This window comes from Hordeum vulgare, chromosome 6H (genome assembly GCF_904849725.1).
Source record: "Hordeum vulgare subsp. vulgare chromosome 6H, MorexV3_pseudomolecules_assembly, whole genome shotgun sequence".
In the NCBI taxonomy this organism is placed as follows: Eukaryota; Viridiplantae; Streptophyta; class Magnoliopsida; order Poales; family Poaceae; genus Hordeum; species Hordeum vulgare.
The window spans coordinates 7,736,867-7,763,494 of NC_058523.1; the positions used below are offsets into that span (position 1 = coordinate 7,736,867).

Below are 26,628 nucleotides of genomic sequence, written 5' to 3' on the forward strand. Positions count from 1 at the left end.
CGATAAAAACTGGATGCACTTCGTGTACAAACTGGATCATCCTTCAAAGTATCAAGGTTTCAGACGAAAACCCATCTGCTAGAAAGGCATTTTATTAAAATTATTTTAACTCCAGACTTTTTATGCATTCAATATGCACCATACTATAACATGTTAAAATCTACGGAAAGAACTAACTAAAAATAATAATAAACAACAATTAAGTGACTAAAACAACTATATAAGCAAAATAGTATCGTTTTAATTTAAATCCTAATTTAATTTATTCTAAAAATAACCAAATAAATCTTACTGTGACAACAATCTAACAGATGACTAGGAACAAAAAGAATTAAATTTAAAACTATTTGTAAACTCAAGTTATTCACAATTTGGGTTTGAAGCAAATTTGAACAAATTCAAATTTAAACCATTCAAATTTGAAAACTAATGGCACAAACAGAAACTAGACAAAATTTTGAATCTAATGCAAAAAGAGTCACTCAAACCGCAACCAAGGTAACAACTGATCCAACTGCATAATGATACCAAGCCTCGGTATGAATGCCATATTTTCCAATGTTTTTAATCTTCAACCGCATTGCATCCATCTTGATCTTGTGATCATCGACGACATCCACAACATGCAACTCCAATATCATCTTCTCCTCCTCAATTTTTCTTATTTTTTCCTTCAAGTAATTGTTTTCTTCTTCAATTAAATTTAACCTCTCGACAATAGGGTCGGTTGGAATTTCCGGTTCAACAACCTCCTAGATAAATAAAATCTATGTCACATTGGTTGGCATAATTGTCATAAACAATAAATGAACCAAATAGTTATGAAAATATAATATATACCACATCTGAATCATAGACAGGATGAGGGCCGACGGGGACGAATACCAAAACCATCGCACTATATAATAACAAGGAATAATAAAAGTAAGAAAATTAGATAAGTATCTATCTAAAGTCAGAATTTTTTTCTTTCAGAAAGAAGATAAGAACAAGAGGCTCACCACAGTGGTGCCCGCGACGAGATCGGCGCGGGCGATCGATGGCGGTGAAGACGGGGCGGGGACGGGGCGTGACGGACCGCTAAATCTAGACAAATCTCGTTGAAAATGGAGCTTGGAGGTCGAGTTTCGAGAGGAGAAAGCTTAACTAGTGTGGCTCGGGCATTTCATCGAATACCTCATGTGCATAGGAGCTGAACTAGAGCACCCAAATGCCCTCCCCTCGCCGGCTTGACAAAAACAGAGGACTATGGAGTGCTCTGCCGCGGCGGTGGGTATATGTAGGCAAGTTATTTGTCCCGGTTCAAGCCACGAACCGGGACCAATGGTTGTGGGCCAGCAGCGAGGACCATTGGTCCCGGTTCGTGGCTCGAACCAGGACAAATGGTTCCACACGAACCGGGACCAATTCCCACGAGGCCCGGCCGGCCCCCTGGGCTCACGAACCGGGTCTAATACCCCCCATTGGTCCCGGTTCTTGAAGAACCGAGACTAATGGGTAGGCCAGGGCCGAGACGATAGCCCTGTTTTCTACTAGTGAAATGTCATTGCTTATGTGGTTAGCTTATGACCTTGCTGAAAATCTGAATATGAGTTAGACATAATTACGACAACAAGATCAAACAGAGTTCGTAAAAGTTTTTCTTTTGACTCTTTCAGTTTATCAACTGAATTGCTTGAGTACAAGCAAGGCTTTAAGCTTGGGGGAGTTGATAAGTCTCCATCGTATTTACTTTTCAAAACTCTTTTGCCCTTGCTTTGGTCTCTAATTTGCATGATTTGAATGGAACTAACCCAGATTGACGTTGTTTTTAGCAGAATTGCCATGGTGTTGTATTTGCGCAGAAATAAAAGTTCTCGAAATGACCTGGAAATTTACGAGGATTTTTGTGAAATATATAAAAAAACTGGCGCGAGAATCAACTGGAGGGACGGAGCCAGGAGCTCACAAGCCCACCAGCCCCCCCTGGGCGGGCTTGGCAGGCTTGTGAGCCCCTCGGGGCTCCGCCGCCTCCAATTCCAGCTCTATATATTCTCATTCGACCTTTTACGATACGGAGGCGCCACCACCACCTGTTCTTCCTCTGGAGGGCAGATCTGGAGTCCGTTCTGGGCTCCGAAGAGGGGAGATCGTCACCGTCATCATCACCAACCTTCCTTCGTCGCCAATTCCATGATGCTCTCATCGTTCGTGAGTAATCTCATCGTAGGCTTGGTGGACGGTGATGGGTTGGATGAGATCTATCATGTAATCGAGTTAGTTTTGATGGGGATTGATCCCTAGTATCCACTATGTTCTGAGATTGATGTTGCTACTACTTTGTCATGCTTAATGCTTGTCAGTAGGGCCCGAGTGCCATGATTTCAGATCTGAACCTGTTATGTTCTCATCAATATATGTGTGTTCTTGATCCTATCGTGCAAGTTGTAGTCACCTACTATGTGTTATGACCCGGCAACCCCGGAGTGACAATAGCCGGAACCACTCCCGGAGATGACCATAATATGAGGAGTTCATGTATTCACTAAGTGCTAATGCTTTGTTTTGGTTCTCTATTAAAAGGAGAACCTTAATATCCCATAGTTTCCATTAGGACCCCACTGCCCCGGGAGGGATGGACAATAGATGTCATGCAAGTTTCTTTTCCTTAAGCACGTATGACTATATACGGAATACATGCCTACATTACATTGACGAACCGGAGCTAGTTACATATCTCCCCATGTTATAACTCTTGCATGATGAATGTCATCCGGCATAATTATCCATCACTGATCCAATGCCTACGAGTTTTTCCTACTGGTCCTTGCTACGTTACTTTGCCGCTACTTATGTCACTGTTGCTACTGTTACTGCGACTGCTGTTACTGCTACTACTGTTACCGTTGCTACCATTGCTATCACGCTACTGTGCTACTGAAACTTTGCTACAGATACTAAATCTTTCAGGTGTGGTTGAATTGACAACTCAACTGCTAATACTCAAGAATTTTCTTTGGCTTCCCCTTGTGTCGAATCAACAAATTTGGGTTGAATAGTCTACTCTCCAAAACTGTTGTGATCCCCTATACTTGTGGGTTATCATCCAGCGATCCATTTATGGACTGGTGCAAGCGCTTTGATGAGGTGATCAAAGCATTTGGGTTTATACAAGTGGTTGGAGAATCTTGTATTTACAAGAAAGTGAGTGGGAGCTCTGTGACGTTTCTAATATTATATGTGGATGACATATTGCTGATTGGAAACAACGTGGAGTTTTTGGAGAGCGTAAATAATTACTTGAATAAAAGTTTCTCTATGAAGGACCTAGGAGAAGCTGCTTACATTCTAGGCATTAAGATCTACAGGGATAGATCGAGGCGCCTGATAGGACTTTCACAAAGCACATACCTTGATAAAGTTTTGAAGAAGTTCAAAATGGAACAGTCCAAGAAGGGGTTCTTGCCAGTGTTACAAGGTATAAAGTTGAGTAACACTCAGTGCCCAACAACTATGGAAGATAGAGAACAAATGAGTTCCGTCCCCTATGCTTCAGCCATAGGTTCTATCATGCAATGTTGTGCACTAGACCAGACGTCAGCTTGGCCATAAGTATGGTAGGCAGGTTTCAAAGTAATCCAGGAGCGGATCACTGGACGGCGGTCAAGAATATTCTGAAGTACCTGAAAAGGACTAAGGAAATGTTTCTCGTTTATGGAGGTGACGAACAACTCGTCGTAAAAGGTTACGTCGATGCAAGCTTTGTCACTAATCCGGATGACTCTAAGTATCAAACCGGATAAGTATTTATTCTTAATGGGGGTGCAGTAAACTGGTACGTATTTATTCTGTGACAACACTGGTCCATTGCTTTGGCAAAGGATCCAAGGTTTCACAAGAAGACCAGGCATATCAAACGACGCTTCAACCTCATCCGCGACTACCTCGAAGGAGAGGACGTGAATATTTGCAAACTGCACACGGATCTGAATGTAGCAGACCCGCTGACTAAACCTCTTCCACGGGCAAAACATGATCAACACCAGAACTGTATGGGTCTTAGATTTATTACAATGTAAACCGCATGGCGATGTGAGGACTAGATTATTGACTCTAGTGCAAGTGGGAGACTGTTGAAATATGCCCTAGAGGCAATGATAAACTAGTTATTATTATATTTCCTGTTTGAAGATAATCGTTTATTGTCCATGCTATAATTGTATTGAATGAAAACATAGATACATGTGTGGATACATAGAGAAAACAATGTCCCTAGCAAGCCTCTAGTTGGCTAGCTAGTTGATCAAAGGATAGTCAAGGTTTTCTAACTATATGCAAGTGTTGTCACTTGACAACTGGATCACATCACTAGGAGAATCATGTGATGGACTAGACCCAAACTATAAATGTAGCATGTGATCCTGTCATTTTGTTGCTATTGTTTTTTGCGTGTCAAGTATTTATTTCTATAACCAATAGATCATATAACTCACTGGCACCGGAAGAATACCTTGTGTGTACCAAACGTCGCAACATAACTAGGTGACTATAGACGTGCTCTACATGTATCTCTGAAGGTGTCCGTTGAGTTAGTATGGATCAAGACTAGGACTTGTCACTCCGTGTGACGGAGAGGTATCTCGGGGCCCACTCGGCAATACAACATCACACACAAGCCTTGCAAGCAATGTGACTAAGTGTAAGTCATGGGATCTTGTATTACAAAACGACTAAAGAGACTTGCCGATAACGAGATTGAAATAGGTATATGGATACAAATGATCGAATCTTGGGCAAGTAACATACCAAAGGACAAAGGAAATGACATACAGGATTATATGAATCCTTGGCACTTAGGTTCAACCGATAAGATCTTGGAAAATAAATAGGATCCAATATGGGCATCCAGGTCCCGCTATTAGATATTGACCAAGGAGTGTCTCGGGTCATGTCTACATAGTTCTCGAACCCGGAGGGTCTGCACACTTAAGGTTGGATGGTGTTCTAGTATATTTGAGTTATATGTGTGGTTACCGAATGTTGCTCGGAGTCCTAGATGAGATCAAGAACATCACGAGGGTTTCCGAAATGGTCCGGAAACAAAGATTGATATATAGGATGGTTTCATTTGGTTACCGAAAAGTTTCAGGCAATTCCGGCAGTGTACCGGGAGTGACGAATGGGTTCCGGGTGTTCACCGGGAGGGGCCCACCCACCCGGGAGTGATCCCATGGCCTTATAGGGTGGTGCACCAGCCCTTAGTGGGCTGGTGGAATCAGCCCAAGAAGGCTATGGCGCCACATGTGAAAAAAAACAAAGGAAAGAAAGAAAAAAAAGGAAAGAGGGAGGTGGGAATGAAGAGGAGGACTCCTCCTTCCCAAACCGAATTGGAGGACGAGTCATCCTCCACCTTCGGCGGGCGCATCCTTGGGGCCCTTGTGCCCCAAGGCGCTACCTCCCCTCCTCCTATATATATTGGTGATTTTAGGGTTTTTGAGACATAACTTTGCCACGTGCAACTCAAACCTATTCCACATAGTTTTGCCTCTAGATCGGATTTCTGCGGAGCTCGGTCGGAGCCCTGCAGGAGTAGATCATCACCACCACCGGAGCACCGTCACGCTGCTGGAGAACCCATCTACTTCTCCGTCTTGCTTGCTGGATCAAGAATGCCGAGATCTTCATAGAGTTGTACGTGTGCTGAACGCGGAGGTGCCGTCCACTCCGCGCTAGATTGGAACGGATCATGGGGCGGATCGTGGGACGACGGTGATTTAAATCATGAAGTTGTACCACTAGATCAACCGCGTTTCTTAATGCTTCCCGCTTAGCGATCTACAAGGGTACGTAGATCTAATCTCCCCTTGTAGATGGACATCACCATGATAGGTCTTCGTGTGCGTAGGAAATTTTTTGTTTCCTATGCAACGTTCCCCAACAGAACCCAAACCCGAGAATAAGTGCTTCTATAATGAGGGGAACGGTCATTGAAGAGGAACTACCCTAGATACTTGGTAGATGAGAAGGCTGACAAAGTCGACAAAAGTATATTGGATATACACCATATTGATGTGTGCATTACTAGTACTCCTAGTAGCACCAGGGTATTATATACCGGGTTCGGTTGCTACATGTTAGTAAATTGAAATAAAAGCTACAAAATAAACGGAGACTAGCTAAAGGGGAGGTGACGATGATTGTTGGAAGTGTTTCCACATTTGATATGATCACCATCACATGCTGCCTCTACCATCCGGATTAGTGTTGAACCTAAATAAATGTTATTTGGTGTTTGTGTTGATCATGAACATGATTAGATCATGTTTATTGCAATACGATTATTCATTTAAAGAGAATAATGGTTCTTCTATTTGCTTGAATGAACACCTTGAATGGTTTATTCAATCTCGATCGTAGTGATACACATGTTCATGATATTGTTGCCAAAACATACAAAGTAGTAATCATAGTACCACTTACTCGTGGCACTGCCGCTTGAGTCATATTTGTGCAAAACGCATGAAGAAGCTCCATGCTGATGGATGTTTGGACTCATACATTTTTTGAATCATTTGAGACATGCGAACCATGCCTATTGGTGTAAACACATGAAGAAACTCCATGCAGATGGATTGTTTAGACTCACTTGATTTTGAATAACTTGAGACATGCAAATCATACCACATGGGCAAGATGACTGAAGGCCTCGTTTTCCAGTGAGATGGAACAAGAGAGTTACTCATTGGAAGTAATACATTTTGATGTATGCAGTCCAATGAGTGCTGAGGCACGCAGTGGATATCATTATGTTCTTACTTTACAGATGATTTGAGTAGATACTAGTGTATTTTCTTGATGAAACACACGTCTGAATTATTGAAAGTTTCAAGTAATTTCAGAGTGAAGTTGAAGATCGCCGTTACAAGAGGATAAAATGTCTATGATATGATCATAGAGATGAATATCTGAGTCGCGAGTTTGGTACACAATTAAGACAATGTGAACAATGTTTCACATCTCATGCTACCTGGAACACCATAGTTTGATGGTGTGTCCGAACGTCATAGCCGCACCCTATTTGATATGGTGCAGATTATGATGTCTCTTATCAAATTACCACTATCGTTTATGGGTTAGGCATTCGAGACAACCACATTCACTTTAAATAGGGCACCACGTAATTCCGTTGAGATGACACCGTATGAACTATGGTTTGGAGAAACCTAAGTTGTCGTTTCTTGAAAGTTTGGGGTTGCGACGCTTATGTGAAAAAGTTTCAGCATGATAAGCTCGAACCCAAAGCCGATAAATGTATCTTCATAGGACACCCAAAATAGTTGGTTATACATCCTATCTCAGATCGGGAATTAAAGTGTTTGTTTCTAGAAACGGGTCCTTTCTCGAGAAAAGGTTTCTCGCGAAACAATTGAGTGGGAGGATGGTGGAAACTTGATGAGGTTATTGAACCGTCGCTTCAACCAGTGTGTAGAAGGGCGCAGAAAGTTGTTCCTGTTGCGCCTACACCAATTGAAGTGAAAGCTGATAATAGTGATCATGAAGCTTCAGATCAAAATACTACCTAACCTCTTAGGTCGACAAGGAAACGTACTGCTCTAGAGTAGTACGATAATCCTGTGTTTGAGGTCATGTTGCTGGTCAACAATGAACCTGTGAGCTATGGAGAAGCGTTGGTGGGCCCAGAAATCTGAGAGAAAATCCATGTATGAAAACAAAGTTTAGACTTTGGAAGAACTTCTTGATGCTCGTAAGACTGTTAAGTATAGTTCAAAGAGTTGACTATGATGAGACTTTCTCACTCGTAGCGATGCTAAAAGTCTGTTGGAATTATTTTAGCAGTTGCTGCATTATTTATGAAATCTTGCAGATAGGATGTCAAAACACTGTTTCCTCGACGGTGTCCTTGAGGAAAGGTTTTATGTGATACAACCAGAAGGGTTTCTCGATCCTAAGGATGCTAACAAGTATGCAAGCTCCAGCGCTCCTTTTATGGACTCGAGCAAGCATCTCGGAGTTGGAATAAGTACTTTGATAAGTCATCAAAGCTTTTGGTTTTATACAAAGTTTATGAGAAACTTGTATTTCCAAGAAAGTGAGTGGGAGCACTATAGAATTTTTGATGATTATATGTGGTTGACATATTGTTAATCGGAAATGATGTAGAATTTCTGGAAAGCATATAGGGTTGTTTGAAAAGTGTTTTTCAAAGGAAAACCTGGATTAAGATACTTGAACATTGAGCATCAAGATCTATAGAGATAGATCAAGGCGCTTGATAAAACTTTCAATGAAATGCATGCCTTGACAAGTTTTTGAAGGAGTTCAAATTAAATAGATCGGCAAAGAAGGGGTTCATGGCTGTGTTGTAAGGTGTGAATATTGAGTAAGACTCAAAACCCTACCACGGCACAAGAAAGAGAAAGGACGAAGGTCATCCCCTATGCCTTAGTCGTAGGCTCTAAAGTATGTCATGCTTCGTACCGCACCTTATGTGTGCCTTGCCATGAGTCTATCAAGGGGTACAAAGAGTGATCCTGGATTGAACCACTGAACAACGGTCAAAGTTATCCTTAGTAACTAGTGGACTAAGGAATTTTTCTTGATTATGGAGGTGATAAAAGAGTTCGTCGTAAAGGGTTACGTCGATGCAAGCTTTGACACTAATCCGGATAACTCTGAGTAGTAAACCGAATTCATATAGTGGAGGAGTCATTTGGAATAGTTCCAAGTGGCGCGTGGCAACAACATCTATAGGATGACATAGAGATTTGTAAAGCATACACGGATCTGAAAGGTTCAGACCCGTTGACTAAAACCTCTCTCACAAGCAAGACATGATCAAGCCCCATAACTATATGGGTGTTAGATTCATTACAATCACATAGTGATGTGAACTAGATTATTGACTCTAGTGCAAGTGAGAGACCGTTGGAAATATGCCCTAGAGGCAATAATAAATTGGTTATTATTATATTTCCTTGTTCATGACAATCTTTTATTATCCATGCTAGAATTGTATTGATTGGAAACTCAAATTCATGTGTGGATATATAGACAATACACTGTCCCTAGTGACCCTCTAGTTGACTAGTTCGTTGACCAAAGATGGTCAAGTTTTCCTGGCCATAGACAAGTATTGTCACTTAATAACGGGATCACATCATTAGGAGAATGATGTGATGGACAAGACCCAAACTATGAACGTAGCATATGATCGTGTTAGCTTATTGCTACTGTTTTCTGCATGTCAATGTATCTGTTCCTATGACCATAAGATCATACAACTCCCGGACACTGGAGGAGTACCTTGTGTGTATCAAATGTCGCAACGTTACTGGTGACTCTAAAGGTACTCTACAGGTATCTCCAAAGGTGTCTATTGGGTTGACATGGATCAACACTGGGATTTGTCACCCCGTGTGACGAAGAGGTATCTCGGGGCCCACTCGGTAATACAACATCACAACAAGCCTTCCAAGCAATGTGACTAAGGAGTTAGTCACGCGATCTTGTATTACGGAACAATTAAAGAGACTTTCCGGTAACGAGATTGAACTAGGTATAGAGATACCAACGATCGAATCTTGGGCAAGTAACATACCGAAGGACAAACGGAACTGGATACGGGATTAACTGAATCCTTGACATAGAGGTTCAACTGATAAGATTTTCGTAGAATATGTAGGTTCCAATATGGACGTCAAGGTCCCACTATTGCATATTGACTGGAGAGTGTCTCGGTCATGTATACATAGTTCTCGAACCTGCAGGGTCTGCACACTTAATGTTCAGTGATGTTTCAGTATAGTTGAATTATAGGTGTTGGTAACCGAAGGTTGTTCGGAGTCCCGGATGAGATCCTGGACTTCACGAGGAGCTCCGGAATGGTCCGAAGGTAATGATTCAAGTATAGGAAAGTTGCATTTGGCTTTCGGAAAGTTTTCGGGGATTAACCGGTAATGTACCGAGAGTGACGAATGGGTTCCGGGGTTTTACCGGGAGGGGTTACTCAACCGGGAGAGAACCTAATAGGCCTAAAGGTGGTGCACCAGCCCTTAGTGGGCTGGTGCAGCCAGCCCAATAGGGCCTATTTCGGCCAGGGAACAAATAAAGGAAAAAATGGAACAGGGGAAGGAAAAATAAAAAGTGGAATCCTACTAGGAGTAGGATTGGAGGTGGACTCCTCCACCTCCTCTCCACTTCAGCCGAACCCTATTAGGGTTTTTGGGCTGCCTCCTCCCCTCCCTCCCACCTATATATACTAGAGGGTAGAGAGGCTTTTTGTACCTCAAGAAAGGCGCATCCCTCTCTCCCTCTAGATCGTGTACTCCTCTAGATTAGTTCCGCAGAAGCTTGGCGAAGCCGTGCTGGAGAACTCATCTACCTCTCCGCCTCTCTTGCTGGATTAAGAAGACGGAGATCATCATCGGGCTGTACATGTGCTGAACACGGAGGTGCAGACTGGAGGGATATGTGTTTGTAAGATAGAATTTCCAAAATATTAGTATATATATTATGCTTTGCAAACTATTGCAATATATGATTGTATTTGTTTCACCTGTAGTGTACGCATATATTATGCTCCGCCGACGTTTCCTAAGCGACGGAGCCCCCCAAAGCGCAAACGGTCGCCCCTCCCAAAGGTACCTCATGCTAATCTTCCTATCAGACCTTATGATCGTACCCCCGAGGAAAACGCCAGGATAGCAAAGGAACAGCATGATGCGCAGATGAAAAAGAAGGAACCCGAGCCCCGCCCGGAATACACCGAGAAGCAAATAGCATGGGCAAAAGACTTCATAACCCTTCCATCACAGTATGACTTACACTATAAGCCTGATGACTATACACGCACATTGCAGAAGGAAGTGAAAAAGAGCAGCTCACGTGCAAGTGCAAGTGGGAGCAAATCAAGTTCAACTATAAGCAAGAAAAAATCAGACGTTCCTCAGCTTGGACAACAGGCCAAACAGTCGATCCCACCCCTCAAGGTGTTAACCGAGAATGTTCCCCCTCCGGTGCAGGGGCAAGCTTTTGAAAGAGCAAAGGAGTTGGCGGCTGAATGTGGTATCTTGGTTGAAGATTTGCTGGCTTCTCAAGACGACAGGATACCCAAGGCTGTGGTATCCCCTAAGCCACAGTTTGTCATGGGAGAGCCTTTGGTCAGCAAAGATGATCTCCCAACAAATATGCGTTACTTGCATAAATGGTACTTAAGTGAATCAAAGAATGGGAGAACGATGATCGTGCTGAGTGTCCCACGGGAGTACTACGGCCGCTCCGAAGAAATCCATATCGACTTTGATGAACTCTTCCAGATGTACAATGGCGACGCCCTCGACAAATCGCTTATGAGTTGCTATTGTCTGTAAGTTTTTCAATTCGTTGTCTACATATAACTTGTTTAGTTATTTCAATTCATTGTTTATATATAACTTGTACTCTATTATGCGGAATGAAGATTCTGGATTGTAAAAGTAAGAGCATCCTAAATATTGGGTTTATTGACCCAGATAAAATACATATAGCGACGCTAACTGATAAACCCAAGGAGACGGAGGAAAACCTTCTAAGGTTTCTAATAGATCAAAATTTCTGTGACCACATACTATTTCCATACAACTTCAGGTGAGGGTCTTTACTCTGTTGTGTCTGTTCACTTATAAGTGTAATTGATAAGTTACTGACACACACACACACACACACACACACACACACACACACACACACACACACACACACACACACATATATATATATATATATATATATATATATATATATATATATATATATATATATATATATACATGTGCAGCTTCCATTGGATTCTGTTGGCCATTCAAATTGATAAGGGAAGAGTTGATGCCTTCGACCCATTATCGAGACCCTTGGAACAGTTCCAAAGCCTGCAGGACATGCTCCAAGGGTAATTTTAATCATTCTTGTGCTCTATCGGTCTCTTTTGATGATTTTCTGATATATCAATTAATGAAAAACTTAGCAAATCATTATCCTTGTCGGGCAGGGTTTGGAAATGGTTCAAGTGCGTGACTCCCGGTAACTTTCCTGAGAAGCTGACCTTTAGAGCGGCTCAGGTAAGTAGTAGTATGATATACTTCTATTAATTTTAAATACATTTATGATGCTAGATTATTATTTTTATTTTATATATTCTATTCTCGTAAAGTGCGACCAGCAGCCACGGGGAACGCATCTATGCGGATACTATGTTTGCGAGACCATTCGCACGTTTACCTCTGAGCTCAAGGATCACAGATTCGACGTAAGCAATGAACATTCACACCTCTATTTTTACCCGTCATTCTTTGTTATCATGATTGATATTCATATTCATCTCCTCTTCTTATATAGCACACGGCCATGAGGATGAAGGTCCTACCAGAGCAACGCGCGATTGCTGTTGCAGAGGAGCTTGCGGGATTTCTGAGGACGGAAGCTATAGAGCTCAAAGGACGATTTAGTGTAGCTAAGGGCCATTACTGATGTTCGTCCATGTAATCGAATAGACGGGCTCTAGTCCCGATAATTCAGATCTCCATATAATTGTATATATATGCTCGCTTGTAAGATCAGTTAATCTTATACATATATATATGCATAATTATTTCTATTTAAATTATATGAAAACTAATTCCCGAACACCAAACGAGGCATCACGTTATCTCCCGAACACCTAAACCCTAAAACCCTAAAACCCAAAAATAATTTCATTAAAAAAACCCGAAAACAGCAAAATCTGAAAATCTTTAGTCCCGGTCCGTGTAACGAACTGGGACTAAAGGGTCTGCCCCTGGGGCGCTATGAGGAGCCCACGTGGAGCATCTTTAGTCCCGGCTTGTAAGAGGGCCGGGACGAAAGGTTAGACCTTTAGTCCCGCCCCTTTAGTCCCGGTTGGTGAACCTGGACTAAAGCCCATTACGGCCGGGGCTAAAGGCCCCGTCTCCACTAGTGACTATTATAGTGTAACATGTGTTGGTCTTCTCATCTCCTGGTGTAGTTCTTTTTTTTATTTCCTAATGTAGTTCTTTTTTTTTATCTCCTAGTGCAATTAGCATTGAGTCACTCTTGATACATATGGTTAAAAAGAAAGAAAATGTATCAGTTACTCATTTATATTAGTTTGGATGCCATGTTCATCTCTAGTAATAAAATATCATAGGGTTGGTATTTTTCAGTTCATATGGATTAAATTCGTTACTTTTAGCTTCCACATAAATGGTTGGAATCCATATCTGCATCATTCGATTTTGGTGACAACATGAATGCATGAACAAAGTAGAAAATTATTATTTTTTATTCTACCATTAATGTAAGTAAAGTGGGAGATTTCGCATGCATTCACGGACTTAGGAATTCCTATTCACATTGTATCGATGTCGACGTGGCCCTATGTAGATTTTAAATGTATTTTGTAAACATACCAATCAAGATAGGGTCCAGTTGATGAGTACATGAAATATTGGAAGAGTGCCAATAAGTGTTGTCCCTAAGGCTGGTTGTAATGGGTAGTATCATATACTAGTATCATGCATATGATACTAGTGTATGATACCACATCCTTAATGCATAGTATCATATGTTAGTATCATAGGATAGTTTATTTATTGTCATGCAAGACACATAGTAGCACATCATTTAATATGATACGGTATCATAATATGATACTCAACCCTCTCTTTCTTCATTTAATTCTATGTCACATCATCGAAATTGCTTAGTTGGCATGCATGATACTACCTATGATACTATCATTAGGGGGCAGCCTAAATTTCAAGGTTACGAGCATAATAATTGACTGGTACAATTAGGTAGACTGATAAAGATCGACTAATAGTGATATGCAATAAGTACAAACTATGATGACTTGTGAGCGTCCATACACATTTATGGACTTAGTACCGTTCAAGTTTTATATCTTGTTGACCTGGGTGTATGTGATCCTCAAATCTTTTTGGTATTCTCGCAAAAAAATATTTTTGTTAGTATACCAATCCCAATAGGGACCACTCGATGGGTACATCAATTAAAAGACTACGGGAGGAGTTTTGCGTTGTCCAATTTAATGGTTGGCGCGCAGTCACTGTCTTGCATAATTATATACAGTGGTAAAGGTCTATTGGTTTTGATATGTTTAGGTACAGATTATGTTGATTTATATGGTATGGTTTATTTGTATGTCTGATTATTGATATATTATGATTTACTTAGTTACTAGTGTTACGGTAATATTATAATATATTCATGTTTATACTTTCTCAACATGCTGTATGTTATCAACTAATAAAACGAGGTGTGCCATAATTTATGGTTAGTTGTTTTGCATTTTATGAGAAGTTCGAGACCATTTTTTCAGAATGACCATGTACTTAATGTAAAGAAAATAAATAGTTGGTGATCATGCTTTTCCATATTAATATTCAACTTTTTAGGGGAATGTTTAAATGTTAAAATACCATTTTTGTTGCATGAGTATGCAATTTCAGATGTCATAATTGCTTTTTACACCTATATATCAATGTACACACATAAATGAGATCATATATTATAGTGTAGCATGTGTTTTTCCTCCATCTTCTAGTGTCGTTAGCCTTGGTTCAATCTATCAATTACTAATTTATATGATTTGGCATTCTTGTTAAATTCTAATGCTCGAGAAAGATCGTACGATGAAAAAGAATAAAATTATATCGAGTACCTTTGTGCCTTAAGTTCTGACAGGAATTATTGAAATTCATATCTCATCAAGTGTGTTCATGAGCATAATGCGAAAATAACAAGGAAAATGTAATGCGAAAATAATGGAAATAAAGTAGAGCGCTCATGAGCATACATAGTCTGTTTTTTCTATCCATGCATCATAATCCTCCACAATCATTAATTGATTTTTCATCCAATGTATGTGATGCCCATCTACCCTTAATTGGACATTCCATACAATCAGGCAAGAAACTCCACGTAAACCATTTCATTGTTGTCGAGGCACCATCGAACCCATGACAACTCCTCTAGACAGTCGGCTGACGACAATGGCTACCCTACGTACACGGGGTCTTGGCCTCACTTGAGAGATGTCCATCGTTGCATTCTTCCCCGACTGGTAGCACCGAGGACTCCTCCCACACCGACGACTGTTCTGATCGTCCATGTCGCTATACCGGCGACTTTATTCAGCTTCTCATCCGACACCGACAACTCCTTCCTCCTGACCATATCTTACTTCACTGAGATCTACACCATGACGCATGATCCTATTCACTCATGGCACATACTGTCAGTGTCAAAACCGGCGGATCTTGGGTAGGGGGTCAAGCACTGTGGACCTAGGATCGATGGGTTGCAGGAAACGAAGGGGACAATGTTTTACCCAGGGTCGGGCCCTCCTGAGGAGGTAAAACCCTACGTCTTGCTTGATTATATTGATGGAGTATGAGGATTACATAGTTGATCTACCTCGATATCGTATGAGCTAATACCCAAGACAGATTAACTTGCCTATGCGGAGGAAACTCTCTAGTTTATATAGATACCAGGGATCCCTAGGGTTACATAAAACCGACCTCAACCAGGGATAAACATGCCAGTCTAGCCTACACAACTTGGATGATATGGCAGTCTTTGGAGCTTTCCTACTTCTTTACGAGATCGTCATGTAGTCCGGTCTTCAATAATGCCCGACCGTCCCAGGACCCCTTAATACTGGACTCCCTCACATACTATGACACGTAAGTTGGTGTGATTTCGGAGATGGTGCTCACATATCCGAAAATGAATTAGTTTATGATTCAACTCCTCAACTGAACTACTTCACTACCAAGAAATCCCTCATCTAACGGTGCATGCCTCTTCTTGTTAACGTCACTCTTATCTAATCCCTATATTGCTTCCTGGCAGGAGGGAGCAAGAACCACCATCAAAATGAAGCACAGTAACCATCGGAAGGAAGCAAATTTGTATTACGATCAGATGGCGTGCTATGAACAAATGAAGCACGGAGACCAACTTATCGTGATATATTAAAAACACTATATTATGTCTGCTATATAAGACAAAATTATGTTATATTGATGCAAATTTAAATTCCGCGGATGCTCATTCCATAGTTGGAGGGAACACAAAGCTGTTGCTTTGAAATATATGACCAAATTCTATTATAGGTTGAAGCAAATACCCTTGAATACGGAAGCACATTTTCTCTTGATGGAAGTATCATAAACTTGTTGTGCTGAAAACAAGAATAAAGATTATGTTAAGCAAAATATTGTCCCTAACGAAGGAATCTAGTACTAGTATATTGGGAAACTAATTTTAGAGTCATTAGTTTCCACAACACTAGAAATTAGTTTCCTATAAATCTGGGGACATAAACTGACCGATCTCGAAACACATTAATAGGGAATCTTCCATAATTAGCATACATTTATTTAAATTTGGGAAACTCCCATGGAAGGCCTGCAACTAATGCTATCCTCATGCAACAATGTGTGGGCCTGCATCCAAGGGCCATCGACCGGTCTCATTGAAAGCCAGAGATCAGTAGTCTGATCCCTAGTGGTTCCGCTCACATTATGTTCATGTTGATTTGAGTGTATGGTTGGGCCATAATATGTTTAGAACTTATACAAAAGTTCCAAGAAGTTAGTTCCTCCAATTAAAATTAATTGTTGTTGTTTTAGTACAACTTAAGTACAAAGTTGTAATAAACGATCACAATTAATATGGTTGTAGAATGCATGTGGGTGTAGAGAAGATAACTTATTTTTACGGATAATTTTTTGGTGGGGGATAAAGATAAGAAAAAAAAAATATCATTAGTTAGGTGGTTTGAGGTTTGCCAACCCAAACAGCAGGCGGGTATGTGTATTCTTAACTAGGATTTGATGAACAAAGTTATCATTTCTAAATGGCCTTGGAAACTAGAAAGTGTCTAAATATTATGGAAAACTTTGTTGAAGAAAAGTATATCAAAGGGTGATGTATGTCTAGAATTAAACCAAAAGTAAGTCTCCCAGTTATAGGTGGGAGTGTCATATGTGATATATATGTTTTATAAATATGTCAAGAAGATTGTTAGGAATGGACAAAATCTAAGATTTTGGAATGGATGTACTGGTGGGTGGATGATAAACCCTTGAACGATTCCCATCGCACGATATACAACTTTTTTTTACCAAGAATTTCGAATTAGCTTACATGATTCTTTGAGGGTGGGAGGAATTCCATTTTAAAAGTTCCCTATGGGGGGGGGGGGGACTCTGACACAATTGTATGGAAGAGATTAAAAGTTTGTGCGCCGGCGTGGCTTTATGTGAATGTAAGGATGGCACTATGTGTCCTATTGGTGCTAGTTGTAAATATTTTGTTGAACACTTGTATAACCAGTTGATTGTTAATAACATTAATGTCCCTTTCGAATACATGTGAAAGGTTGAAGTTACTACAAAAATTAATGCTTTTGTTTGGTCTCTAAAGAGAAATAGTGTCCTTACAAACGATAACCTTCTGAAAAGACGGTGGTATGGAAATACAAATTGTGATTTTTAGGGAAAATAGGAAGTACTCGGTCAAATTTAGTGAATTTCTTAGTTGCTAAATTTCGGTGGTGTATTCTGCAGCATACTTTTGGCTTTCACAGTTTACCAAAGAACACGAATAATCTTTTATCTTCTTCGATCTCAAGGTTTGGGAAAGATAAGGCAAAGAACTTGTGGCTGGGGATTTCAATTATCTTATGGTCAATTCGATCCTGTAGAAATGATACATGATTTGAATGCACAAGAATAGTTGATCCTTTTTTTTTGCATCGATAGTTGATCCTTTTGTGATTTTGCATAAATCATGTCGCCTTATTGAATCATGGTGTATTTTGCAAAACAAAATGGGAAACCAGAATGAGCCGAGGTGGCAAGTAAAACTTGTAGTTCGGGTAGCAAGTGAAGTATTTCATGCATCGAACAAGCTGGCGTCCTGGAATCCTTAGGTTTGCTGGTGGCTCCTTTTTCTTTCGAATTTTGTGAAGCCCGTGTGACACTCTCCGGAACCTGAGTCCTGTTGTTTCTTAGTTCCTCCTAGATGCATATATGTCTCAAACTTATGGCCTGTAATAAATCCAGAAATTGTGGTGGCTTATGCTATGGGATGCTGAGAACTATTTTTGGTAATTTTATGGCTAATCTGGCTAAATTTGAGAGGGCCCCCTAGCTATTTTGGTAGGTTTTATCTAGATTTGGTCCTAGAGCATTTCTTCCTGGGAAGAAAGAGGGCCTATCGCGTTCTTCTATGTTGAGATCTGCGGATGGATGTGTTTTGGTGGTGTGAAAACTCTATTATGTTTCTTAACGAAAATCGGGGGCAAACCCTTTCCATAAAAAAACTACTCCCTCCATTTCTAAATATAAGTCTTTTAAGATATTTCACTAGAAGTCTACATACGGAGTAAAATGAGTGAATCTACACTCTAAAGTATGTCTATATACATCCGTATGTAGTCCACTAATGAAATCTCTTTAAAGACTTATATTTAGGTACGGAGGGAGTAATAGAAATCGGAGGGAGCATTTTTGTTCCAGTAAATCAATTAGTACATACCTTAAGTTACGATGGTCCACCCAACCGACGGTTGTAGTTTTTTTTTCTGTTGTTGTTATCAATTTTTCTTTGTCATCCTATATTCCTTTATTTACCACCCCTTTTATTAAAATGAGTGTGGTTGTTTTAGTTGTTTTGGAACGGTGGTAATAATATATAGTAGTATTAGATAGGATTATTGAACATTGTCACAAAATTCCTAGATGACCTAGAAGTTAGTAATAAATTTGGTTGTTCTAGAAATAATCAAATATAGTTGATTTTTGATTATATATACACACATTCCCTTAAATAATGGGTGGTGAAAAAGTCCAAAACAAACCTTGAGGTTGTAGACGAAAGCTAAATTAAACCCTAAACTTTGAATCCCTGAAATTGGCACTCCGAACTTGTAATCCCGGTCTATTTTGAACCCTACGCCCGTTTGGCACACCGGGATTCTGGCAATACCATAATCCCTGCCGGGATAACCTGTTAGGCTGCTACTCTCATGGACAAAATTTGGGCCAGCCCACTAACAACAAGAATTTATGAAGTTTAGAAAAAGTTCGCGCATTTTTAAAATTGTTCAGAAATGAAAAATATTTATGTTTTCTATTTTTGTCACAAATTCTGTGTCTTTTGTTTCAAAAAAATGTTTGGGTTTTTAATACTATTCGTATTTATAAAAATTGTTCACAATTTCAGAAAAATCACATTTGGCAAAAAATATTCAGAACTCCAACAGTTTTTTCACATGCTATGAAAAATATTCAGTATTTTGAATTCGCACAATAGGTATTTTTAAGTCGCCCATACAATTAATAAAGACTGAAATGTATAAGGGCGTGCCACAAATGTGTGGGCCCCTATAAACAAATATTTATACAATGTATAATAGTTCTTAGAAAAAATATAATGTATAATTACACTCGTTGGATTCGAAAAAAATCTTCCTTACATTCAAGAAAATGTAAAATGTCAAGAATCTTCATGAGTTTCAAGAAACGTGTTTGTGCCATATTTTTCAAATAATGTTTTTGGAATTTTGTAAATTATTTGTGTTTTGGAACTTTCAAGATACCCGACCACACACCCTGTATGGCATACCCTTAAATAATGGGTCGCGAAACTTAGAACTACCCACACGTCCGGGCGCAGCTACCTTGTGCTACACGTCCAATAATAACTACTCATTCCGACCCGTACATGTGACATGAAGAAACTCTGCCCTTACATTTTGGATGGCAGCTTTAGTTATCCGTGGATAGCAACTTTAGCCGAGGGTGACAACTTTAGTTGTAAAGCATGACAACTTCTTTGTTCTGATTAACTATAGTTAACATGTCTAATTAACGGTAGTTGTCATTTGTGATCAAATCATAGTTGTCACGTATGGTCAATCATAGTTGCCATGTGTGATTAAGTGGTTGTCACATGTGATCTAACCATACTTGTCGTGTATGGTCAACCAGAGTTGTCATGTGTGATTAAGTAGTTGTCGTAGATGCACAACTGCGGTTGTCGTCTATCACTGTACAAGCGTCGGATGAGCGAAGAGCAGTTTACCCACACTGTGTGGACTTAATGGCGTCGGTGTGGGCAAGGACTGGTTTACCCACACGGCTAGCTGGCATCCGTGCGCCCTTGGTCATGTGAGCGAACGCTCTAACCTGCACACAACACACTACATCTTTGTCGCACTCCAATTTTATCAGAAATCGTCGAGATTCATGCAAAATAGAATAACCGGAAGTCAAGACGTGAAAAGAAGGTATAGTTATGTCAAAACGTGTAGACGTTATCATTTGGATAAATAATTTATGCGTAATGCTACATATACAAATGCTTACTTAAAGATTTTACGTACGAACTGATGTGTAGAATTGTGATTGGTAATTGAGAGATGAAGGTCTCCACCCCAGTAAAAATAAGGGGGGAGAAAAGAATTAGTTTGGAAGGTTAAGTAAACATTTGTAAGTCTTTAACGCTCCTCTTCCCTATATATACCAACGCTGCGAGACATCAGGGCGGAGCAAGGAACCAAGTTTGTGAAATCAGAGCATAATGAGCATTGTAGTCACCAAGTCATCGCCGGTGTTGGTCGCCGGCCCGCCGGAGCTGGGCACACCAACCGGTAGCATCATTAACCTCTCATCTTTCGATAAGTGTTTTGCTCCTATTCCTGTTGCGCTGCTCCTCGTCTTCGACCAGTTAATCGACTACCCTGTTGAGACAATCAAGCAGGCTCTGTCGCAGGCACTGGTGCTCTACCACCCTATGGCTGGCCGTCTTGTCACCGGACCCGATGGAGAACCCATCCACATCTTGTGCACTGGAGAGGGCGTCTCGTTTGTGGGCGCATCTGCTAACTGTTCGCTAGACCAGCTCACGACGTCGCCGCTGCTGGTCGGGGACCTAGCGGTCCGCTACCCTGACGAGTATTGCCGCCCCGGCGATGCCATGCTGCTGATGCAGGTGACCGAGTTCGCCTGCGGCGGGTTCGTCGTGGGCGTGACATGGAACCACGTCCTGGCCGACGCTGCAGGGATGGCGCAGTTTCTGCAGGCCGTCGGGGAGCTGGCCCGTGGGATGCCAGCGCCGTCCGTCGTGCCCGTCAGGTCCCAAGTGCTCCCCTGCCTCCCGCCGGCGATGGTCGCCGCAGCGAGGTCTCGAATCCGTGTCGGGACGGAGGAAATGGCGAGCCTCGACATCACCATCTCATGGAGCTTGGTCGGCCACATCAGGGCCGAGTGCGGCGGCTCGGTATTCGACGCAGTGGCCGCGGTGCTCTGGCAGTGCCGCACCCGTGCGGTCATCTCCGACCCCGACACGCCGGCGCCCCTCGTATTGGCGAGCAACATGCGCGGGCTCGTCGGCGCCAAGCGCGGCTACTACGGCAACTGCGTCATGCGGCAGAGGGTCCACGCGAAGGGCGGCACGGTGGCGAGCGGGGACGTCAAGGATCTGGTGAAGCTCATCAGGCTCGCCAAGGAGAAGATACCGGGACTGCTCACCGGCGGCGGTGGGGATCAGAAGCCTAATCCTAGGTACAGCACGCTGGTTGTGACGAGCTTGAGGAAGCTTGGGTTGGACGCGGTGGACTTCGGACGAGGGCGTCCGGCGCGGGTGATGCTGCCGCTCCGCAGCGTCGAGCGCACGGCGACAAACCCTTGCGTTGTGTGCCCGCCATGCATGGCGATGGACGGCGTCAACGTCATATCCCTCTGCGTCAAGCCGGAGCACGCCGATGGCTTCCTACGGGAGCTGGCCGCCATGCACATGCATATGCACGCACGTCTATAATTCATGCACGCGACAAGCATCAAGCATGCACATGCACCCATACTACCAAGAATTAATGTCTTTCCGGTATTGCAAAATAAAACCGCACTTTGAATTTTCTTACTTTCGTCATTTATTTATTTTAAGCTATATGTAATTTAAATGAGATTTGAATAAACATTTCAATGTGGCATCATCATCTTCATCTTCTTCTTCTTCTTCTTTTTGGAAGATCTTTTTCTTGTGGTTGTTCTTATTAGTACTATTATTATTTATTATTATTATTATTATTACTATTTGTCAACACGTGCATGGCTAGTTATGTATTTTTCAGAATACACATTTAGATAACATTTATTTCTTTCTGAATGCCTAGAAGATACATTACTTTTTCTTACGTGGAATAACTCGCACTATACTCTCCAGAAACATAGTACTATAATTAGTACTCCCTCCGTCCCAAAATAAGTATCTTAAACTTAATACAATTTTGTACTAGATCTAGTACAAAGTTGAGACAGTTATTTTGGGACAAAGGGAGTATGTAGGATCAAAAGTAGCATATATTTTTCTTAAGTTCAATTGTTCTCTAAAGATTTATGGGCACCATTATATATTTCGCTAAGATTGATATCAATATAAGTACTTGTCTGGACAATAAGAGGTAGAACTAAGCATCGGGGGCTGACCAAAGTAAAGATAATGTTTCTATAGTTGGATGTGATTTCTATATTAAAATAGGTTCATTCACTTTACAACAGACCGACAGAAATTCAAACTTCATAAGTGCAACCTGTACGTCTAAAAGATATCAAATGCAGTGTATAAAATGCGAATGAAACACCATGCATGTATGTCTTACATAAATCATAATTTCTTTTAATAGCATCCAACAATTGTGCACATCGCACACAACAATGAAGGATCAACTGATTCAGTAATCTTAAGACAAAAGGAAGAAGGAAAAACACACAGTATTTTGTAGATGCTGGCTCAACTACTATATGCAAATTCCCTCCTAGAATTTGTTTTCATTTTTTGTGAACAATCAACTGTAGCCAGAAGCCCACATAACTTAGAGCAAGTCTACAAATTGACAGAAAACATCTATAATAATCCATTCCGTAATGTAAAGCCATGTACTCTTACTCACCCTCCTTAGCATTTTACCATGTTATCCTGCAGCTGTGACGTATGAAATTAAAATATTATGTCTGCCATCTACTATCAGTGAACTCCTCCCGTGGTTAACTGTATTAAGGAGATTTTGCCATATTGTTTTCAAAGATTCATGCAAAAAATACCATGAAGGCCCAGCAAGGCCGGAAGCCCCGCACAGCCGGCAGGCCCGGCGCAGCGGCAACCCCGGCAACCGGCGGACCAAGGCAGCCGGGAGGCCCGGCAGCCGACGAGGTGGCCGGAAACCGGCAGGCCTAAGGCAGCCGACTTGCCGAGACGGCCGGCGAGTGGCGACGAAGATGAAAGGTGGATGATGCAGGCGACCTGTTCAGCGCGGGGTGGCAACGGCGGCGTGACGGTCGTGCAGAAGCGCGGACGACGGCCATGACGGGCCGCCGCATCACGCAAGGCAGCCGGGTTGAAGTAAAGGCCGGCTGGTCGCACCTAGGTCGGAGTAGAGGCGCGCAGGTGTCGACAGGGAGGCGGGCGAAGCAAACTGATTTTAGATCGGAAAACCAAAAAGGAAGAGCGCCGATCAAGAAACCTACATGAGATAGAAAACCCGAATCAAGAGATCGGAAAAAAGACTCTCTAGGGCAGCTGGTCAACAGTACCGACGGACGAATCCTAGGTACGGGCGGCGCGGCCCCCGACGACGGTCATGGAGGCTGACCGCCCAAGGGGCGGCGCGCGGGGTGGAAGTGGTGGCGGCGGCTAGGTCAAAAAACTTGCGTTAGATACTATGTTGAAGGGGAATAGAAGGATTGGTGGAATAATTGTTATATTGCTTGAGCCTCATGGACATATATGTAGGAATACATGATTATCTTGAAGTACAAGTCAAGGTAGGAACAAATCCTAGTCTATCTATATTTTTTTAAACAATCGCGTTACTCAACAATTAGGATCTAAACACATAAGTGTGAATAGAAACAAATTCCAGATGCTCCATCGTTAATAGCACTCTGCACAAAATTGCCGATAAAGGAAATTAGGCAAAGAGGTGACTAAAAAAGAGAACAAATTGAATTTTGCCTTTGCTTGGTCAGTTGTACCACCTGAATCAACACTCATAAAAAAGAGACATATATGTAGGAATCATTGAAGTATATTTGGACAGATTAAGAGAAATCTAATTCAGATGTTCCACGACCGAACCTGGAGCTTGACCTTGCTCTTGTGCATAGAAATCTGCACCTCGTTTCTGTACATCACCACATCTTGCTTCGCTGGTGAATCCAGCTATACTTATTGTGGTCAGAGCGATGAGTTCATAGGGCATGAGTACGCTATATACATGAACGGGAGATGCAAAGAAACATATTAGCTGCTGAAAAACGAATATGCCACAGAAAAAATATGGGCGTATGGCAAGGAAGAAGATTGGGAGAGCGTAAGATGACCGATCGATTTGGCGAGAAGGAAGGTTGGGGAGACCTTCTGATATCTCGTTGATTGGGTAGTCTATGTGTTTTAGTTTTCTTTGGGACTCGTTTTCAAACGGCGCGCCGGTCAAACCAACGCGTCGGTCGCTCCCTCGCGCGCGTGGACTATACAATATTTTTCGCACGCCGGCGCCGTTGGTCAGTCGATGCAACATTTTTCGTCTAAATTTGTTGCAAACAGCGTTATATTTACTGTAAGCGTTTTTTTTTTTGCTACATTTGTCCACTAAAAAAGCTGCATATACGTTTGGTTGCAACTTTGGTTCGTCGGATTTTTCGTTATAATTAATCTTTTTACTTTTGCTATAACCTTGTTAATTTTTGCTACAACCGGCATCATTTTTTGCTTTAACTGTTCACTAAAAAAGTAAAATTTGCATACACGTTCACGTAGATATTTGTTACAACCGGCGTTTGACTTTTGCTACCATGCACCATCAGCTTCCTTTTTTTGCTACAAATTTTATTTTATGTTGCAACCGTTGAAAAAATTGCTGCATCGCAACGAATTTTGCTACATTGAAAAAAAAAATGTTGCATGGAGATCCAACGGTGCGGACGCGCGGGGGTTAGTGGATCGTGTAGCCCGCGCGCGGCCGGGCGCAGAGCACTGCCCATTTTCTTTGCAATCTATAGATGAGTTTGGTTAGGAATAGGCTCTCCTGGGACTATGGGCGTGGACTCCATGAGAAACTTGATCCACGGTTGTAGATAACTGATAGGGAGATCGCCTGGGTAATTTTGCAAATTTTCTAGGGTTAACGTGGCGCCTCCAAAGGTGCATGCAATTAGGTTTTTTGGAGAAATCCAATTAGTTTTTCTAACACTAGTCAGCCTGTTACCATGTATTTTTTTTACCCAGACATGTACTTTTTTACTCAAAAAATGTATCTTTTACTATCGTCCTAGAAAGAAAATATATCAATAAAATGAACAAAAGTGAAGGGAAGCCTTAGCGTAGTGGTAAAGCTGCTGCCTTGTGACCATGAGGTCACGGGTTCAAGTCCTGAAAACAGCCTCTTGCAGAAATATAGGGCAAGCTACATACAATAGACACAAAATGGTCGGACCCTTCCCCGAAACCTGCATAAGCGGGAGCTACATGCATTGGGCTGTCCTTTTTTTAAATGAACAAAAGTATAAGCAAGGCAATGTAGTTGTTTAACAATCGTGGAAATAATCATAACTTCATGCAAAATAAGATCACAACTTGCAAAAAATAAATGTGTACCAAAAAAACCTAAGTTTGCCAAAATAATAAAGAATTCACATAGTATCTTGCAAAACATCTCAAAACTAAAGTTGGTTTACGAATGTACAATATGGAAGAAAAAATGTTTCTTTTAGAAACTATATAAAGGGATCTTATAGAAACTAAAGTAGTTTCTTTCTTTAGTTTTCAGAAATTAAACGAATCTTCCAGAAACTAAAGTTATTTCTTTTTTATGATAAACGCTTGAGGTGTGCAACATTGAACAAAAGACCCTACAAGAACATGTAGTCTCTTTAGCACAAAAGAATTTGTACATGTTATTCCAGGACAAGTACACAATTGTTCACCTCCACCTACTGTTCCACAGTTGCTATCAAATATACTACATATCGCAAATCACGCATGGCAGGTCAACTGACGATGGATTGCTCAGAACCCTGCGTTGCGGTCCACCATCTGCCTCTGCCGCACGGATCTGCCCGTCGGTGCTTGCCTCCACCATGGGGGCAACTGATCTTCTACCATGGTAGACATGCCCGCCGACGCCCCCTCTGCCGCACCATTTGGGGAAACCTGGTGGAGCCGAGGAAACCAAAGTAGACATGCCCGTACGCGCCGCAGCCGACGTCACTGGATCAACGGGATCTCCCCCGCTCGTCCGCCCCTGTCGGTGGGCACGGGCGTCAAAGGCAGCAGGCGGTGCGGCGGCCAAGGGCTGGCCGGCAGGGCGGGTGCGGGGGCCGGCTCGCGCGGTGTGGGGGTCGGTTGGTGGCTGGCGGGGTGGCGGCGGGGCTAGGCAGCCGGGGTTGGGTGGGATGGCTGGCGGAGCTGGGCGGGTGGGGGCCGGCGGGGCGGGTGTAGGGGTCGGCTGGAGCAACGTGGGGGCCGACTGCGTGTGGGTCGGGTGGGGGCTGGCAAACA

The 26,628-nt window shown here is 41.9% G+C and overlaps 1 protein-coding gene across 1 annotated transcript; it reads left to right on the forward strand.

The window, feature by feature from the left end:
- The first annotated feature begins 20,628 nt into the window (after nucleotides 1-20,628).
- Nucleotides 20,629-22,059, forward strand: LOC123403499 (acyl transferase 15-like). Its single transcript, XM_045097429.1, has one exon. The coding sequence runs from the start codon at nucleotides 20,653-20,655 to the stop codon at nucleotides 21,889-21,891; it is 1,239 nt and encodes a 412-aa protein (XP_044953364.1). The 5' UTR covers nucleotides 20,629-20,652; the 3' UTR covers nucleotides 21,892-22,059.
- Nucleotides 22,060-26,628: the final 4,569 nt, after the last annotated feature.

Excerpts from the sequence above, each read along its gene's own strand:
- LOC123403499 (XM_045097429.1), top strand. The coding sequence starts at position 20,653 with ATGAGCATTGTAGTCACCAAGTCATCGCCGGTGTTGGTCGCCGGCCCG.